This window comes from Pseudorasbora parva, chromosome 22 (genome assembly GCF_024679245.1).
Source record: "Pseudorasbora parva isolate DD20220531a chromosome 22, ASM2467924v1, whole genome shotgun sequence".
In the NCBI taxonomy this organism is placed as follows: Eukaryota; Metazoa; Chordata; class Actinopteri; order Cypriniformes; family Gobionidae; genus Pseudorasbora; species Pseudorasbora parva.
In genome coordinates this window covers 5,452,336-5,468,193 of record NC_090193.1, presented here as the reverse complement: position 1 = coordinate 5,468,193, position 15,858 = coordinate 5,452,336, and the positions used below count along the sequence as shown (strand labels likewise).

At 41.9% G+C, this 15,858-nt stretch overlaps 1 protein-coding gene across 2 annotated transcripts in view; it reads left to right on the top strand.

The window, feature by feature from the left end:
• The window catches only part of cpne5b (copine Vb), a 244,805-nt gene that overhangs the window by 67,871 nt on the left and 161,076 nt on the right, over positions 1-15,858 (top strand). The window contains exons 4-7 of one of the 2 annotated variants that reach the window (XM_067432337.1): positions 641-744; positions 4,398-4,437; positions 6,617-6,634; positions 6,748-6,824. In XM_067432337.1, coding sequence (XP_067288438.1) covers positions 641-744; positions 4,398-4,437; positions 6,617-6,634; positions 6,748-6,824 — 239 coding nt within the window. The remainder of the gene's footprint in view (positions 1-640; positions 745-4,397; positions 4,438-6,616; positions 6,635-6,747; positions 6,825-15,858) is intronic. The other variant, XM_067432338.1, reaches the window with a different exon arrangement.

Sequence of the window (15,858 nt, the reverse complement as noted above, 5' to 3'; positions counted from 1 at the left end):
AAGTCACTAAGCCTCTAGGTGAAATGCAGGCCACTAAACACACATTCGCTTTGTTCAGTTCGGTGTCAAAAGGTGGACTCCATTCCATGTAGCACATTTAGCCTTTGAAAGAGGATGGGAACCTGTCCAATTATTTAGTCTTTTTTTTAAAGGGAAAAGGGGTTAATGACTGAGTGAGGTGCCCTAGGCTGGGTTTCAGGAGGATATAGCTCGCTGTTTGGCTGAACCCTCCTCTAATTATGCAGATATAATTGTCAACGATCTTCAGAGTTGTTGAATAGCCACACCACTATAATTAGTGCTGCCACTGAGGACTTAAAGTTTCACTAAACCTTTCCAGTTCTCACACAAGATCGCACACCTCAGCAAACCAACCCTCCGGCTTTAGACGAGTCTCTGGAGGATAGTAGGAGAGAAAAGGAAAAAGACAGTAACAAGGGAGAAAGAGAACAAAATCAGGGGTATTACACCAATTTCATTAGAGAGGAGTTGCCGTTTCAGCTTAAATCTCATATCTGCAGTGTTTTGTACCAAACTTTTCCAATTCTCAATTTTTTGGTCATCCAATTTCATTTTCTCATTCTCTTTCTTCTCTCTCTGACCTTATCTCTTTCTTCGCTGTCCTTAATCCACTTTCTAGTTTGGAAGAACGGAGGTGATTGACAACACGCTAAATCCGGACTTTGTCAGGAAGTACATCCTGGACTACTTCTTTGAGGAGAAGCAGAGTCTGCGCTTTGATTTGTGAGTTATTTCTTTAGACCCCTCTCCTGAGGAATCTCACATCCACACCAGTGTTCCCTCAGAAAAGCCTCCTCCATCTTCCTTCTTCTGTCACTGATCATCGATTTAACCAACAGGAATGTCCCAATGCAGTGTGTCAGATCCCAAAATCAATCTAACCATCTGACTACCATCCATTCTTACTAATTTAATCTTAACCATGTTAGTAAATAAGCATGCATGCATGATTGTTTTGTGGTTTGCAAATGTTTTGGTAGCAGTTCATTTGTTACTCACTTGAATTGAATAGTCTCTTAAAGGGTTAGTTCACCCAGAAATGAAAATTACCCATGATTTACTCAAGCCATCCTAAGTGTATATGACATTCTTCTTACAGTTGTATTAAAAAATGTTCTGGCTAATGCAAGCTTTATAATGGCAGTCAATGAGAACCCAAAATTTGAAGCCCAAAAAAGTGCATCCATCCATTATAAACATATTCCACGCAGCTCTGGGGGGTTAAAAAAAGCTTCCAGTGGCCCGGCTTCCATATTCAACTTGGGGGAAAAAGCAAAACTGGAATGACGTTGACGTAAGCACAGCGAGAGGATTTGCACTTTCTGCAGAAGTTGAATACAAAAGACGGTCTGGCAGAAGCTAGATATTTTAATTTATTAAGTTTTAATATTCATATTCCCTGAAACTTTCAATTATTTTGAATGTCATAAATAATTACAGAGAAATGGCAAAACATTTTTTATTAAATGTTCAGTTTTTGACATAGAAAGACTGAAATTGTATTGTTAGGGGTTAACAGTTTATGACCAAAGACCAGTAGTGTAAAACATGAAGACCAAGTGTCAGGAGTGTATTTAATTAAAAGAAAAATATACTGAAGAATAGTTTGCGGTTTCATCAGCAGAAGCCAGCTTCAAGTCTCACAAGGAGTTTGTAGGCCGCGCTCCCTCTCTAACCATCTCGTCGCCTCGCCCTATCGTACATACAATTGTCCCAACAGTTATACTGTTTTCAAGGTCTATCCACGTCATTACTGCAAGGTGGATGATTCTGATTGGCTCAGAGAAAATGAACAGTCATGGTAAATTTCCACACATGTCAGTTAATCTTATGCACGTCTCCATAGATGTGTCACTTGTTGATGCTTTCACCCTGGAGTTAGGCCCGTAGTGACTTTCCAGATCTGGAGCAGGCGCCAGCTTGCCCAGAACAACAAGCCCACCCATCTCTTAGCGTGCCCATTGTACACCATTCTCAAAACATTGATCTGTAACAGAATATTGCACACATACACAGATACACAGTCTCTCCAACGTTGGAGCTGATTAAGCTCCAGGTCTAACTAGAAGGTTCCCTAAAACATACTGATGAAATTTGCTTTCTCTCAGTGCAGACAATAGTACAGGCAATATTTATCTTGACTTCTTAGTGTTTCAGTAAAAAGAAATATAAAATATAATAAATTAAATGAAAGACAAATTTTTGGATTTTTTTCCACCTGGAAGTCGGGCTAAGTGAGCAAACACTGTTACTGCACTCCCGGCATGTTAGAGGTGAGGGATACCTCCAAAATCCAAACACACGACACCTTGTTGATATCAAGTTTTTAGTGACACATCACACATCTCTAGGCCAGACCCTCAGTCACTCCTCAGAGACCAAATACACACTTTAGAAAACAAGAAACAATCAGTGGTTCTCTTACGCAAAATCGTAACTGGAAAGAATCATTATAAAAATATACAACGATAAATATTAATTAAGGCTTTGATTATGAATTTAATGAGGATATTTACAGGTATTTATTTAAATAGGATATTTACAGGTATATATTTAATTATGATAGTTACAGGTGTATTGAAGCAGCAGTGGATTTCAGAATTACCCTTTCTGCATTTTTTTTTTGTGTGTAAAACCTACTAATCCCTGTTTAAATGATAACCTTTTAAAAAAAATACAGTGTAGAAAGACATGCTATGTACACTGCTCAAAAAAATTAAGGGAACACTTAATCATCAGAGTATAACACCATGTCAATTAAACTTCAGGGATATCAATCTGTCCAATCAGGAAGCATAAGTGATTGTAAATCAGTTTTGCTTGCATTGGTGCAAATGAAAGTGACAACATGTGCACTGAAGAGGCAAAAGCAAGACAACCCCCCAAAAAGGAAAGATTTAGCAGATGGTGGACATAGAAAATGTTCTCTCCTTATTCTTTCTGACTGATTTGTCTTTAGTTTTGTGTGTTGTTAGGGTCCTTGTCACTGTCTGTAGTATGAGGCAGTATCTGAAACTTAATCAAGTTGCACAAGCAGTCCAGCTCCTCCAGGATGGCACATCCATACGTGTCATCGCAAGATGGTTTGGTTCATCTCCCAGCACAGTTTCAAGAGCATGGAGGAGATAGTGTGAGACAGGACGTTTCAAGAGGAGAGCTGGACAGGGATGTAGAAGGGCAACAACCCAGCTGCAGGTCTGGTATCTGCTCCTTTGTGCAAGGAGATACAGGAGGAACACTTCCAGAGCGTCCAACAGGTCACTGGTATGTATGTTTCTGACCAAACGGTCAGAAACAGACTTCATTAGGGTGGTATGAGGGCCTGACGTCCTCTAGTGTGACCTGTGCTCACAGCTCAGCACCGTGCAGCTCGATTAGCATTTGCCAGAGAAAATTTGCCAGAATTGGCAAGTCTTCCATTGGCACCCCGTTCTCTTCATGGATGAGAGCAGGTTCACACTGAGCACATGTGACAGAAGTGAAAGAGTCCAGCATTTCCAGCATAAATACAGATTTTCAAATGGAATATTTAATTATTCAGATCCAATGTGTGATTTAAGTGTTCCCTATATTTTTTGAGCAGTGTATTTGTAGTGCATTCAAAAGAAGAAACTTTGAAATAAATTCCTCTAAAGACTTTTTTAATCTTAAGTGTAATTCCCAGATTCACAAAGTAATCTTTTAAAGAAAGAAGTAAAAAAAAAAATTCTTAACATAAATTAGAAGAAACTTGGAAGAATGTTCATCTTTTTGCAGTGCCGGCAGATTACCATCATAATCATAATGAGGGCTTGAAGGAGTTTAGCATTTAATGTAGTGTTTTTAATGCACTATGCAAGTTGGAGGTTATGCTAACTTTAAGAAAATATTTTTTAAGAAAATTATTTTGGATTCTAAGGATTTCAACATCTTAAATGGTTAGTTCACCCAAAAATTAAGACCCCCCCCCCACCTCACCCCTCCTCCCCCTCATTCCAAACCCCAAAATCTTTGGAACACGAATGAACCCACATTAGTCACTTTATATGATAAACAGATTTAAATCACACATAAACATTGATCAACAGCGTTGCTTTTAATTCTAAAAATTAAAGTGCTACTTTTTACTTTATGCAGTTTATGAAACTTGACATGCATTAATTAATTGTCTGTGAACAGTCATGTTTGACCATTGTTTTGCATGCTTATAGTAGTTGAAAGACATTTGTGTGTGTGTGTATTTGAGCATTTCACTTAGCATTAAAGTAGTTGTTTCCTTTTAAAGTCAGTCTTTTATGTCATATCTTTTAATTAGCTACTCAATGTGTTTGAAGTCTTTGTTAACAATGTTTTTTTTTTCTTCTTTTTTTGTGTGTGTTATTTCCTACTTAATTCAGATATGATGTCGACTCTAAAAGTCCTGATCTTTCTAAACACGTAAGTATTGCTGTAATGTGACCGACATGAATTAAAACATTTAATATAACATTTCGGTAACACTTTACAATATGGGTGCACTAATATGCATTAATTCATGCTAAACTAATGCACAGATAATCATGAGTTAATGTATGACTCATGAAGAACTAAACCATTTATTAATGATTACTGCATCCGTAACTAATCGCAAGCACGAACACTCAAACGCTCTTCTTTCCCTCCGACAAAACCAAAAAAATTTTAAACTACATTTTAGACTCTTCTTTTTTCGTCAACGATATTGCATGTTTATATAACAACAACGTAGGCTATGCAGTGACTGTGATGAACTCTGAAAGCATGCAAAAACATTATAAGCCTACTTCAGTTCTCCAAAATATATATATATATATATTTTTACCAAATGAATAGCCTTGTCAAATGTCTATTGTTTTAACTTATATGGTGGAAAAGGTGATGTTTGCTAGAAGGATCGAGTGAACGATCTGTAAGCAACATGTCTACGGTTGTATTTTGTGATACAAAATAATATTACCCTTTGTCATTAGACACACTATTTAGTTTTGTATGGTACTTGAAGTTTCCTATTGTTAGTGTACTAGCATCTTGCGTTATCTAGACAATGTGGTCTCTCTAAGAAACTTTCAATTTAATCAAAAATTGTTTAAACAGCTAGTCAAGTGGCTAAATCAGTTGAAATTGCAACTTTTTTCAGTTTAAGACCTGAGCGAAGCTTGCTTGAAATGGTTTCAAGCAAATTTTTGCTTGAAATTTTGAATTCAATTGTTGCGGTATCCGGTTATAATAAACATCAACCATGACTGTTGAAATGTTTTATCTGTGGGAAGGGTATGAAAAGTCCTCACGTCCCCTGCACAGCCTAAACATGACATATGTGTCATGAGAGCCGTTTTTGCTATTCTCGAGTGATGCTGCAGTCCCGATGATTCGCTACGTCAGTTCCTCCTGACAATGAACATGTTTGGACAGATGCAAATGTTGGGGGCGTGCATATAAATGATCCCCAGCGATTGCGTCACTGGTGGTGTCATATTGAGAAGCACTTATTTTTCTGTGGTGTTTTTCATGCACGAGATTTGCATATGAAGGAGGAGGCAATGGTGTTTGAGACTCACAGCATGTGATGTCCATGTACTGAACTTGGTTAATTCAATTTTTAAGTTTAGGGCACCTTTAACTGGTAACAATTTAATGATTACTAAATCTATTAATCATATAGACTGTTCATTAGTTGCTGATGCAGCAATTATTAATAAATGGGCTATTTCTTCATGAGTCATGCACCTGTATTGTAATGTTTAAACAACATTAATTAAAAAAAAACAAAAACGAATATATCTAGCAATACTCATCTTTTTGAATGGAAAAGTCAAAAATAGTCCTTTTCACACAGCAATCCTGGTAAATTACCATAAAATTGCCAGAATGACTTTACCGGTAAATACGCAAAGATGCTGTGCACACAAGCGACGGTGCTCTGGCGTTTTACCGGTAAGAGACCATTCGCACATCAGCACCAAAATACCGGTAAAATACCGGAAATGATCTTTAATCGTTGCACTGTTGTCTTCATTCACCCGCATGAGAAGCGCTTTAGTTTCTCTATCTGTTCAATTTGACAACATATTTTTACATCTGAGTGAAAGGCATAAGGGATGATAAAACAGGAAGCCTTTTTGCTCTTAAAAATTTGAGACACACAAAATGGTATCAAACTGCAGAGCTGATGAATGGAAAAGAAGGAAGGGTCTCGAGAGCAACATGTTGAAAAAGCTGCGAGAAGTGGCGCAACGGTCAAATATGATCATTTGGTGTGCATTTGCATAGAAAGACAATTAAGAAATGCAGTGTTTGACATCATTTGCATGTTTATACACAGAAGCAAGAAGTGAAAAGGATTTCCACATATATATCATATATTTGTATATTTTTTATTTGCATTCACCCCGTTCCTGGTATTTTCCTCACACCTCATTTAATGCATGCAGACTGATCATGTAGATGCAACTAATCATCACTATCTCTCTCTCTACCCTGGTTTGATCACCCCCGAAAGTGTGTGTGATGTTGTTTGTGTGTCTGGTATTGTATTTGTGTCTTGTGCTTTCTGTTACATGCTGTGCTCTGTTGTAAACATGGCCCTGCTCCTTCCCAGAAGCCCCTTGAACTATACGTACGTCTTTGCCTTTCAATTCACAACTATAACAAGAGGGCAGAACGTTGTGATTTGTTGAATTTGATAAACTCTTACCTCCTCTTCTACTTGATCCTACCCGCTCCATCTAGGACTTTCTTGGCCAGATGTTCTGCACACTGGGTGAAATTGTGGGGTCACCGGCCAGCCGACTAGAGAAACCTCTTGGGTGAGTAGAATTCATCGCAGGTGGCCTCTGCTGTGTTTCATACAACTGTGCTGGCTTGTTTCCAGGGTCCAAAATTAGGACACACCTGCCAGTGCCAGGTGCATTTAGCGGACATGTTTTTTAGAGCTTTTGAAAATGAGAACAATGAGAGAACACACACACACACACACACACACACACACACACACACACACACACACACACACACACTCCTGGTCAAGACAATCTCCTGAACTCCAAACTGAATGTCAGAATTGGAAAGAAAGGTGATTTAAGCAATTTTGAGCGTGGTGTAAACCGAATGAGAACATGGATCCATCATGCCTTGCAGACTGGTGGTGGTGGTGTAATGGTGTGGGGGTTTTCTTGGCACACTTTAGGCCCCTTATTGCCAATTGGGCATTGTTTAAAGGCCACGGCCTACCTGAGCATTGTTTCTGACCATGTCCATTCCTTTATGACCACCATGTACCCATCCTCTGATAGCTTCTTCCAGCAGGATAATGCACCATGTCACAAAGCTCGAATAATTTCAAATGGGTTTCTTGAACATGACAATGAGTTCACTGAAATAAAATGGCCCCCACAGTCACCAGATCTCAACCCAATAGAGCATCTTTGGGATGTGGTGGAACGGGAGCTTCGTGTCCTGAATGTAAATCCCACAAATCTCCATCGACTGTAGTTTTGTGTAACATACAGTACAGTACATAGCAGTGCACCATTGAGATTGTACTGTATAGTGAAGTATAGTACTGTGATGTACAGTATTATGTCATTTGTAACATTTCAGTTTTTTGGTTGTTGTGAAAACCTATGTTGGAAAAAAAGAACAGAAACTGTAGGCTAATTGTTGCATTTCTTCACAGAATGCTAACTGATGAACTGAATATAAAAACAGTGAAAAATAAAGACTATTGTGTTTTATATAAAGTAGACTAGTGTGTTCCCCCTGATCTGAAAGTGTATTTAATTGATGCAAGTGTGTATCATTTTGCCATCAGAGTTACATTTTGACAAAGGAATGTTAGGTTTTGATAGCAGACTTTCAGTTTGACACAGATGTGAATGGTATATTTCCCAGTGTTGTGTCATGTTTACTTGTGTGTAGAGTTTTGGCACAATAAGCGAAGTTTTGCCAAATGTGTTTAAGCAATGGGCAAAAACTGTAATGTCTAGTGACATATCAGGGCCATTTTATGATTAATTGAAATACATTTCTTACATACAGTTCCTTTAATATTTCAGAATATTATATATTTTTTTATTTTGATCAACTAAATGCAACTGTGTTGAACTTAAAGCTGCACTATGTAAGTTTTCTGTCCACTAGAGGGCGCCTATCCAAAACAAAGGCATAGTTTGACAAAAATCAAAAAAGAGAGATCAAAAAAAAAAAAAAATCAAGAATCTCAATAACAGTAACTCAGGAAAAAGGTTCCAATATCAGCAAAAAGTAACTGAGGAAACAATCAAAAAACACCACAGAGGACTTCTTGGAACAAGAGAAAACTTACATCAGTCACAGATTTCAGAACCACAATAACCAAGCGAGGATGCAGAGAAACAGGCGGACTTTTATTATGACGGGACAAAGTCCCCGGTGGCATATCCGCTTTTCCGCTCATGATTATGAGGTAACACAGCTCTGTTTATCATATCAGATACATTTGATTGGATTTGAAATGAAGTTATGACGTTACTCTGTGCGTTCGCTCCAAGGGGGTAATCTAGCACTCGAAAAGCGTTCCACCCCTAGGGGCGGCCGTTGCTAACCAAGCCATCACCTGCTGTTAGCATCCCATTGACTCCCATTCATTTTTGAGTCACTTTGACAGTGAATAACTTTACATCTGAGGTGTTTAAAGACTCCATTGGTCCATTGTTTATTTATAAAGAAACACGACAATGCATAAAAGGCTCCGTTACCTTGTATCTTACACTATCACCCCGTAGAAGCTGTTTTTGTAAAAATAGGCTAACGGTTGCGTCATAACCAACGCGACTCTGTCGCACAGTAGAGATATTACCGTATAGACAGGAGGACACACTCGCAGGCAATCTTTTACTGTCTATGAGGCAGTCAGGGGGACGTGGAGACATAAAGTCCAATAAAGTCAAGGGAGAAGAATGGGGAGAAGCCCATAGTGAGCCAAAAGCAACGGGACAAAACATTTAAACAACGTGATTCAGATTTCACTTTCCACAACTACTAGAAGACCTACAGCTGTCAGACAGGAGGCTCACGTCACATCTACGTCGTCAAGCTCAGTCTGAGCCTGCGCAGTTCACTCAGCCATCAGGAAGTGAGTGCCTCTGATTGGCCTCATTTTTCCACCGTTGAAGTCAATGGGATCGCTCTGTCCATTTCTTTTACTGTCTATGGTTCGCTCAGCGGCTGCTGTGACACTTGTTCACACTGCTAAGAGTAAAGCGTTTCTGCAGAATAAAACCATAAACCGAGGGTAACGCAGATATGACGCAATCGACAGGCGACTCCCTCAGATGTCCAGCTCCTTGGTTAAAATAGCAATTTTATCACAATTTACAAATAGTTGGAAACATTTGGGATATTGTAGGTACTCAACTGAACAAAATATATAACACTGGCCTAGTGGTTTTTGGATATTTTACAGCAAAAATACTACATAGTGCACCTTTAAGATACTTTTTTTTTTTTTCAAAAGAATAAAAAAAAACAGACCCCACACTTTTGTTTGATAGATATGAAGTTTGTATAGTAATTTGTATAATAATAATAATAATAATAATAATAATAATAATAATAATAATAATAATAATATTTATATACATATTCGTTCTAATAATATTTATAAAAAGTATATATATATATATAGCACATGTCATTATTACATTATTTTAACTTACATCAGTGAAGATGAGTGAATTTTATTTTATTCATTCTTAAAAATTTAGTTTAAAACATGTATGTAAATGTTCTTCATACGGTTTCTGGCAAGTCACTTTTTTATTTACACCCTGCTTGTTTCTGTTGGCTGTTTCAGTGTTGGCAGAGGACACATTAGCAAACACACTCATCTGTGGCCCATTTTTTCACGGGTATTGTTAGTCTTTTTGTTTCCCCATCATTGGTCCTGGAAGAGCAGGTCCATCCAGATGGAGTCTGATGGTGGAGAGCAATATTTCTGGCTGAGGAACTCTTTAATTAGAGAGGCACCCTGATGTGTGAGATCAACAGATTTCAAGGCGGATCCTCATTAGCTATAACTGTGCATTGTTGCTAAACATTGTGAGATATTTTCCTTCATGTAAAAATGTTGAGACATGCATTTTGTGCTGTTCTCCATAAGATTATGCTATGTGTTATGTCTTACAAAAGCAGAATCACAGGCTATTCAGAAAGTCCCGAGGCAGGCACAACTTTTAATGAGAGCTGGAATTAGCTGGATAAAATATCAAAACATTTGCGAGTCGGGAAAGGCATTTACACGAAATCTACATTGATGCAAATGAGAATATTGTTTGGAAAAGGACGCAATGTCTTCGTACATGAAGCACGCGATGCATGTTTTTCTCAAAGCATGTGTGTGTGTTTGTGGAGACATGTTTTCTTTTGATAAACCGTTCTTTTGGGAATACCTGGACTCAAACATGTGCTAAATTGCCTCCTTCAGGCTTGTAGACCATCTAATAAACTGAAAGGGATAACGCAGTACACTTTTGAGGCTATGTGAGCAGGTCCGGGGATATTCACTGTCAGCATGTGTGTTTCTATCACGCCCAGGAGAATTCAGTTTTGCTCTGCCGCTGTAGTCGGGCTCAAGCTGAGTTAAGCCTGAATCCTCCTGCAGGCGTAGAAAGAGATGCTGACCACAGGAGACTGATGAAAAAGATCTAAACTCGGTAAACCTGAAAGTTTAATGTGTGCCTTGCCTGCTCCGGACGTGTCGAGGGTTTAAACACCCTGCAGATGCTCATTCAGACACCCATTTCTGAGATCTTACATGCACCTTTCCACTAGGGCATAATTTGGTGTCCCGGTAGTTTTGTTAAATTAACAATCTCTTTTCAGTGGAGGGATAATGATATGTTAGATAATGAACTCAGCTTGAAAAGTTATTGACAAACTTACACACTGGAGAAAATAATTTATTACTCTTGCAATATCTTTTACAATGCAGTTTGTGTAAAACAATTTTAAAAATAATGGAATAAGATTATTATTTACTTGTCCCATCGTGTTTTATAAATGCTCCAAGTGATTTTTATTTTGCGAGTGAAATGTTACATTATGTAGTAACAGGCTTGAATTTAAAATGTGAGACTCTGTTAAATAATAATTATGTATTGACAGCCATCATTTAGCCCCAAATACATGAGCGAGGCTGAGCGTAAATGGAAAAAAAGACAAATTCAGTCCAGTCACCTTCATTTATACAGCGCTCTTCACAGTATAGATTGTTTCAAAGGAGATTTACAGTGATAATAGGAAAGGAATGGAAGATTTTCGCTGTACATCAGCTCTAGAAAAAAAGTTTGTCCAGCTAAAGTAAAGATTAATTTCTGTTGTAAATAATCATTAGTTATTTACTTTGGGGCCACTTACACAACCCCATTTTTAACTAAAATAGAAAACTCTCAATGCATTCTGTTCACTCATCCACACGGCAAACTACAGATATCGTCTCAACTGTTGAAAGACCCATCAGAGTGCTGCTAAGTCTGCAAAAGCAATGTTTTCTTGTTTTTTTATCATTCCAGACCTAAGGTTTTATTTTCAATTATTGATTCTGTTGTAAATCCTCCAGTCAATATAATGTACTGTTGCTTCTAATGTTCTATGTAAAAGCTTCTTGAGATTTTTAAATATAGTACTGGGCACTATAACCACAAATTTATATCACAGTATGTTTCAAAATTATACTGGTTTTGCAGTATATTACTTTTTTTTCCCCTATGCATGACAGGGTGTTAACCACATTTTCTACTGATTGAGAGAGGAAATACTGCAGTAGATTGACTAGAATGCCCTATTTTACTCTCATGACCAATGAATATTGAAGAAAAATTCCACATTAGAGTAAATACAGGTTTGCAAAGCTCCACAAAATGATTCTGTGGGGAGACAAAAACCAATCAAACACAGACCTGCAGTCTATTTATTAACATACATCAATGTTTTGGAGTATCAGAATAAACCATTGTATCATCGCGGCCGTGATCAGTCGTACAGCTGTATCACTGTCCTTATTTGCACATATATTTCATTTGAAGAAGACATAATTAAATATGTGCACATACACACTAGAGCACTAGAGTATATGAAATATGTCCATAAAAAACACACTCCGGTCTGTATCTGATCTTTGATCCACGTGGTGAGCATTGTTATGCCGCTTTCCAGGCAACCCGTAACCCGTGTTTTTCTAACCTTCCACCCGTGAAAGTGCACTGGAACGGCCGTCAAACTCGTACTAGATCGATGTGCTCCCAGTTACGAGCCCCTACGGATGGGGTGTTTATGAAAATCGTACATTTGTCTAATCCGCAATTACTATCCGCAAATGCTATGCATTATCAGCAGCTTTTCTAGTATTAGCCGTAGTTTTCAAATACATTACCAAGTATACAAATAACGTAAAATAAACGTTATAACAGCTTCTTTTGCCTTATCTGCTGCTTTCTCCTCCGTTTTCCTCAAATAAGCAAGGAGTAAACGCCTTTGGCGACATACTAATTGTAAATGAGCATAAACCCCGTGCGGTCTGCCATTTGTTTACATCTAGCTAACGCAATTCCTGGCCCTCAGGCGGTTTGGCGTGTCTTTGCCTGGAAACACCCAGTTCTGGTTTGAAGTCGTAACTTAGCCTACGGGCTCAAAAATCTGCCTGGAATGCAGCATTAATCTCATCGCAGCACTCCGCACAGAAACCGGTCTCTTGTGTATTGTTTGAATTCTCCGCTGTGATGCGATCTCAGTTGTTGTGTCCTATCTATTATTATTATTATTATTATTATTATTATTATTATTATTATTATTATTATTATTATTACGGTGCAACAGTGAAACAGGACCCCTCTCAAACAGTGTCGCACTGAGCTGCATTCCGAGCGTGTTTTAAGCGACAAACACCGGTATTGAGATATACCACCCAGCACTATTTTTTTATGACAAAATCTCTCATTCAAGATCCAATGGAAGCTCTTCTCATGTTGAACCTCCCCTCCCGTTGCTGCCTCCTGCCTCCTGGGATCTCACAACAGGTACTTAAAGACACCATCGCTATTCTTAAACCCACCTTTAGTTCTTATGTCATCATTCACGCTAGATTTTTAGTATTAATTGTTGACTCTATTGGGCCGGAGTTGGTGTCTTTTCTTAATAAGTGTCTTTCTACGGTCTCTGTTCCTGATTATCTCAAAGTGGCCACTACCCTACTGAAGAAGCCTTCACTGGATCCTTCTGTGATGAACAATTTTTGCCCAATCTCTGTTTAAGCATTTAAAAGGTTTTTGGAAAAAACCTGTGTCTGATCAACTTCAGCATTTTCTAAATCGTAATCGTATCTCTGATGTTCCCTTTCAGTCGGTCACGTTCGACGTACGTCAGAACTGAACCGACGAATTGGGATCTGCCCTCAGAGACCTATCCACTTCGAGTGTAAAAAACGAGCCAATCGGAGATTGGCATGTGATCCACACATTCCACGCTCCGCCCCGCAGCGCGGGTATAAATAGGAAGTGGAATGGTAGATCAAATGCTTTCAACTTCGGAGCCGAACAGTTCATTCTGTTTCCACGAAGAGTGTTTAAAAGACTGAGTCTTGGAGAGAGAGGAAGGAGAACTGCCAGTGCGGGTGTTACAGCGCTTCTCAGCGAGAGACCGACCAGTTGCAATTGTTTGCATTCATTTAAAAGAGCTTCCATTGTTGGTTCGCTGGGCGTTTTCCCCTGTTTTGAGTGTCACACGCAGGCTTGCATTCGGACTGCGTGCTGACCGCGGTCATCTCCCTGAGTGCTTCAGCACAACTAAAAGAGCAGTTTTCCATCCTAAAAGAGCAACACGGTTTGACCCTGCGTCTTTTTCAAGATGTCATTCAAACCGTGTGTTTCTGGGTGCGGTCGCTTTCTGTCCCCGCTTGACGGTCATGTTCGTTGTCTCTCGTGTCTGGGCACTCAGCACGCAGAGGCTGCGTTCGTGAATGACTCATGTTCCCATTGCGGGAACATGACCATCGCAGTGTTACGGTCCAGACTCCAATACCTCAAGGCAGGTGGAGCACCCTCGCGCATCCCCCGGTCTAGCGGTCCTTCTGCGCCTAAGCAGAGGGCTGCTACTCTGGCTGATGACTTGGGTGGGGACCTGAGGGTGACGGTCAGGGCAAACCCGCCGGGTCATATGGCTCCTCGGGCCCCTTCCCCCTCCGCTGCGCCGGTGGAGTTTCCGGAGGAGCGTGCTGACCTCTCACGTGGAGTGCCAGCCGTTTCCTTTGGGGCTCCGGCGGAAGACAGGATGTCGGTCGCTGCATCGGGGGACGAGCTAATGGGCTCTGAGGATGAGGATTCGGCTGCGCTGCCCCCTTCGGGTGTGACAGTGTTGCCCGAGTCTGACCCAGAGCTTACGGCTATGCTTTCCCGGGCCGCCGCAAGCGTAGGGCTCGAGTGGAACCCTCCACCGTGCCCCGAACCTTCGCGGCTGGACGATTGGTTTCTCAGGACGGCCCGTGCTGGTTCTCAGCGCCCCGCCCCGGTGCCTTTCTTCCCGGAAGTGCATCAGGAGATCTCGAAGTCGTGGGCAGCGCCGTATAGCGCTCGCTCGCGATCGACGGACTCCTCCGTCCTCACCTCCCTCGATGGCGGTGCGGTGAAGGGTTACGTGGGAATCCCCCCGGTCGAGCGGTCAGTGGCGATGCACCTGTGTCCCAAGACCGCTGCGGACTGGCGTGGTGCCCCGCGTCTCCCCTCCCGGGCGTGTAAGTTCTCGTCCGGGCTGACCGGCAAGGCTTACACAGCCTGTGGAGAAGCCGCATCGGCTTTGCATGCCATGGCGCTCCTGCAGGTCTACCAGGCCAAAGCGCTCATGGAACTGCACGAGGGAAGTTCCGACCAGGGCGTTATGCAGGAACTGCGTGCGGCGACGGACCTCGCTCTACGAGCGACGAAAGTCACTGCACGCTCCCTGGGTCGGGCGATGTCCACTCTGGTGGTCCAGGAACGCCACCTGTGGCTGAACCTGGCAGATATGCGTGAAGCGGACAAGGTCCGCTTCCTGAACGCCCCTATCTGTCAGGCCGGCCTCTTCGGCGACGCCATCGAGGACTTTGCCCAGCAGTTCTCGGTGGCCCAGAAGCAGACGGAGGCTATCAGGAACATCCTGCCCCGGCGACCTGCTGCTGCCTCCACCCAGTCACCGGCCGCAGCTCCCCCGCCTGCTCGTCGCCGAGGGCGTCCCCCAGCGTCCGCCTCCGCCCCTGCCAAGCCAAAGCAGCAGCCTCCACAGGCCAAGCAGGGTGCCGGGCGCAAGGGTGGCGCCCAACCTGTCCAGACCGCTAAGCCTGCCGGCAAGCGCAAGGGGAAGCGGCCCTGAGACAGGCAGCCCAGGGAGGACAGGAGCTGCTCTTCGGGAGATGATGTCCGCATCCCTCCCACACCCCCCGGAGGAGGACCGGGGGGTCCCGACTGGTCCGAAACATCTGCCGCCAGCTCTCCGGAGCTCGGCGGTACCCACATACTCACAAAAACTCCTATCCCCCTGGGCCCCAAGAGGGTCAGGGTGGCAGTTCACGACGCCTCCGGGCTTTGTCTCTCCCTCCCTCCCCTCCCCTCGCCAGGGGGCAGCAGAGTGGGCTCCGAGGACACCTCCGGGCCTTCTCACCCACTCTCTGCCTCTCCCGGGAAAGCTCAGACAACACTCCGGGCCGCCCACGGGCCTCCCGAGTCGGGTCTGAGCATCCCACCTCTCTGCCTCCGGGCAGCGATCAGTCGAGCGGGCTCCGAGGACGCCTCCGGGCCTTCTCACCCGCTCCCTGCCCGCACCAGGAGAGCTCGCGCG